Here is a 4,918-nt window from a genome sequence, read left to right on the forward strand (position 1 = left end):
TAACGTTTGTAGAGAATTTCTTAACCTTTCCAACGATATATACCATGTTCCTATTGAATCTTTAGATTCTAAGATAAGCATGGATTACTGACCTGCTGAGTTTGAAACTTGTCCAGAAAACTGCTGGTCTTGTTTTTATTCATTATAAGTGATGAATAATTATTTTAGAAGGTCACTAAAAAACGTGAATCTTTGTTGGAAGCAGATGGACGCCAAAGGAGCAGGCGCTGGTCGTGTACGTGGCCGTGGTCGTGGTCGTGGCCGTGGACGTGGTGTACCTGAGAATCCACCACCACCACCGCCGCCGATGACTATTGAGCAACTCATGGGTATACAAGCCAATCTGATGCAAGCCATGATAAACCACATAAACAATGAACCAGTAGCAGCACCACCGCCGGTTCAAGTTCGTGAAAAGCGTGGGGAGTTCTTGAAAGGACGTCCCCCGGTGTTCACCCACGCCTCTGATCCACTGGAGGCAGACGACTGGTTAAAAGCAGTCGAGAAGCAACTGAACATAGCCCAATGCAGCGACCTGGAGAAAGTTCTGTATGCCTCAGGCCAGCTGCAAGGACCTGCACAGGAGTGGTGGGAGTCCTATCAATATGGACGCCCGAACAATGCTCCGTCAGTCACCTGGAAGGAGTTTATTGAAGGGTTCAGGTCCCATCAGATTCCAGAGGGCCTGATAGAATTGAAAGCAGAAGAGTTTTGGTCTCTCAAGCAGGGATCGATGTCAGTCAGTGAGTATCGTGACAAGTTTGCACAACTGTCATGATATGCTCCATATGAGGTGGTCAGGGACTCTGACAAGCAGCGTCTCTTCCTGAAGGGTTTGTATGATGGACTGTAGCTGCAGCTGATGAGCAACACTTATCCTTGTTTCCAAGAATTTGTGAACCATGCAATTGTCATCGACAACAAGCGCAAGGAGATGGACGCAAAGAAAAGGAAGCTCTAGGGGCAGCCGTCGGGCAGAAACACTCGCCCACGTGCGTATCCTCAGCAGGGATTCCCAAAGCGCAGTCAAGGACCACCGAATCAGTGGAACCTTGGTCAGTTTCCTCAGCGTCCTCCGTACCACTAGCAGTACAGCCACCAGAACCAACAACGTCCTCAGCAGCACCCCCAGCAACAGGTCAGCAACCAAGCACCACGCCAAGGACTGCCCAACAATTCTCCTAGCAAGAGTGCAGCACCCAGCGGCAACCCCAATGCCTGTTACCGCTGCGGAGAGGTGGGACACTATGCACATCAGTGCCCCAAGAAGCAGAATCCACCAGCCCAGCAAAACCAAAACAACAATCAGAGGCCTGCTCGACCTCCGTTCTCTCGAAGAGTGAACCATGTGTCCACTGACACAGCTCAGGAAGCACCTAAGGTTATGATGGGTACGTTCAACATCAACTCCATCCCCGCTATAGTACTTTTTGATTCTGGCGCTTCACATTCTTTCATCTCCCAAGCATTTGTTAGAGTACATAGCATCCCACTTTGTGCACTGAAAAATTCTATGCTAGTAAATTCACCGGGAGGCAACATGCCAGCTAATTACTAGAGCCCCTCCACTAGTATATCCTTAAGGGGGGTAGATTTCAAGGTGAAACCTATTGTGCTGAGAACCATGGGAATTGACCTCATACTTGGAATGGATTGGATGAAGCAGCATGGGGCAGTAATTCAGTGTCAGGAGAAGTCTGTGGTGGTGACATCACCCGGTGGGGACAGAATAAGTGTGGATGTGGCAGTGCAACCTCAGCCGACTGCTACAGTGAATCAGTTGAGTAGTGGTAATCAAGAAGAACAGGTGGTGGATGAGTTCCCGGATGTGTTCCTGGACGAGTTGCCAGGTATGCCACCAGACCGAGACATTGAATTTCTTATTGAGCTTTTACCTGGAACTGCACCCATAGCGAAAAGACCATATAGAATGGGGTTAAATGAATTAGAGGAACTTAAGAAACAGCTTAAGGAATTGCAAGAAAAAGGGTTTATTCGTCCTAGTTCTTCACCCTGGGGTGCACCGGTAATCTTTGTTGATAAGAAAGATAGCACTAGGAGGATGTGTGTGGATTATCGTTCGTCAAATGAAGTCATTATTAGAAACAAGTACCCACTGCCAAGAATAGACGACTTATTTGACCAACTGAAAGGAGCATGTGTGTTCTCCAAAATTGACCTCCAATCTGGCTACCACCAGTTGAAAATCCATGCAACTGACATACCTAAGACAACTTTTACCACAAGGTATGTCTTGTATGAGTATACAGTCATGTCATTTGGGCTGACCAACGCACCTGCATACTTCATGTATATGATGAACAAGGTGTTCATGGAGTATTTGGATAAGTTCGTGGTAGTATTCATTGATGATATATTAATCTTCTCCAAAACAAAAGAAGAACATGCTGAACATTTGAGGCTGGTCTTGCAAAAGCTTAGAGAGAATAAATTGTATGCCAAGAAAAGCAAGTGTGAGTTTTGGTTGGATCAGTTCTCATTTTTGGGACATGTGGTCTCTAACGGTGGAATAGCCGTAGACCCCAGTAAAGTGTAGGATGTGCTAAATTGGAAGCCTCCAACCAATGCTAGTGAGATCCGTAGCTTTCAAGGACTAGCTGGGTATTATAGAAGATTTATTGAAGGCTTCTCTAAGTTAGCAAAGCCCATGACAGCCCTACAAGAGAAGAGTGCCAAATTTATTTGGTCAGATAAGTGCCAAGAAAATTTTGAGGAGCTAAAGAAAAGGTTGACCACAGCCCCAGTGTTGACCTTACCAGATCTGAGTAAAACCTTCTCTATTTATTGCGATGCATCTCGCCTAGGCCTTGGATGTGTGCTTATGCAAGAAGGAAGAGTAGTGGCCTATGCATCCAGGCAGTTGACAAAACATGAGCTGAACTATCCTACTCATGATTTGGAGCTAGCTGCCGTGGTTCATGCTCTAAAGATTTGGAGGCATTATTTAATTGGACACAAGTGTGATATTTATACGGATCACAAAAGTTTGAAGTATATTTTCACATAGTCGGATCTGAACCTAAGGCAACGCCGCTGGCTAGAATTAATAAAGGATGGAAGTGCATTACCATCCCGGGAAGGCAAACGTTGTTGCCGATGCACTTAGTCGAAAGAGTTATGCCAATGGGCTACATTTGACCTTCTTTCCCACAGAGTTGCTAGCTGAAATAGAGCATCTCAATTTGGGTTTAGTGAACAACACTGTTGAATTGGAGTTAGAGCCCACCCTAGAGCAAGAAATCCGCAAAGGTAAGTTGGAGGATGAGAAATTAAAAGAAATTTCAGAGAATGTAGTGTTTGGAAAAAGCACCAGGTTTCAGGTCGGATGAAAATGGTACACTATGGTTTGGAAAGAGAATATGTGTGCCCGAAGTGAAATCTATCCGAGAAGCAATCCTGCATGAAGCACATGGCTCTGCATATTCAATTCACCCCGAAAGCACCAAGATGTATCTAGATCTTAAAGAAAAATATTGGTGGTATGGATTAAAGAGACATGTGGCTGAGTATGTAGCCATATGTGATACTTGTCAGAGGGTGAAAGCCGTGCACCAAAGACCTGCAGGGTTGTTGCAACCAATGCAAGTGCCCGAATGGAAATGGGAAGAAGTAGGTATGGATTTCATCACTGGATTGCCCCGCACTCAGCGTGGGTATGATTCAATTTGGGTAATAGTGGATCGACTCACTAAAGTTGCTCACTTTTTGCCCGTTAAGACCAACTATGATGGTGCAAAGCTGGTAAAATTATATATGGATAGAATCATGAGTCTGCACGGGGTTCCGAAGAAGATCGTATCTGATCGGGGTGCACAGTTCACATCACAGTTTTGGCACAAAGTACATGAATCATTGGAAACAAAGTTGAACTTTAGTTCCGCGTATCATCCCCAAACCGATGGGCAGACTGAAAGAGTAAATCAGATTCTAGAAGACATGTTGAGAGCATGTGCGTTACAGTATGGTACCAGTTGGGACACTAGTTTGCCATATGCTGAATTTTCATATAAAATAGTTACCAGAAAAGTCTCGATATGGCACCGTTTGAATCATTGTATGGGCGGAAATGTAGAACACCTTTGTTTTGGAATCAAACTGGTGAGAGTCAAGTATTTGGACCTGATGTTCTTAGAGATGCAGAGGAACAAGTGCGGAAAATACATGACAACTTGAGAGTAGCCCAGTCTCGACAAAAGAGTTATGCTGATACTAGAAGAAGAGATTTGGCATTTGAGATAGGCGACTATGTGTACTTGAAGGTGTCACCTATGAGAAGTGTCAGGAGATTTTATATGAAGGGTAAATTGACACCAAGGTATGTTGGACCGTTCAGAATTCTTAGGAGACGTGGAGAAGTGGCCTATCAGTTAGAGTTGCCTGCGAGTATGTCGGGTATTCACGATGTGTTCCATGTGTCGCAACTGAAGAAATGTTTGCGAGTGCCTGAGGAACAAATTCCATTGGAAGAACTCACTGTTGAAGGAGATCTAACTTATGAGGAATATCCAATCAAGATCTTAGAAACAACGGAAAGAGTCACCCGAAGTCGGATTATAAAGATGTGCAAAGTGCAGTGGCACCGATATAAAGAAGAAGAAGCCACTTGGGAAAGATAAGATGAGCTGAGACAATCTTATCCGTATCTCTTTGAGTAAGCATCGTCTCAATCTCGAGGACGAGATTATTTTTAAGGAGGTAGAATTGTAACACCCAAAAAAATTTATTTATTTAAAATAGATGAATTGAATTTAATGAATTATTTTGTGAGCATTTCAATACAGTAAAATAAATAAATTTGGAGAATTAAAATTAAATATAAGTTAGAATAATATTTTGTTGCATGCATGCTGATGCATTTTATTGGTGATGATTGTTTTAAAAACCAAAATTTCTTGTG

The 4,918-nt window shown here is 43.7% G+C and overlaps 1 protein-coding gene across 1 annotated transcript; it reads left to right on the forward strand.

Moving 5' to 3' along the window:
* LOC110437504 lies at positions 308–961 on the forward strand. The gene is made up of 2 exons (XM_021465969.1): positions 308–739; positions 854–961. Exons 1-2 carry the CDS (start codon positions 308–310, stop codon positions 959–961), a joined length of 540 nt encoding a protein of 179 aa, XP_021321644.1.

The sequence above is a fragment of the Sorghum bicolor genome, chromosome 8, assembly GCF_000003195.3.
Source record: "Sorghum bicolor cultivar BTx623 chromosome 8, Sorghum_bicolor_NCBIv3, whole genome shotgun sequence".
Classification (NCBI taxonomy): domain Eukaryota; kingdom Viridiplantae; phylum Streptophyta; class Magnoliopsida; order Poales; family Poaceae; genus Sorghum; species Sorghum bicolor.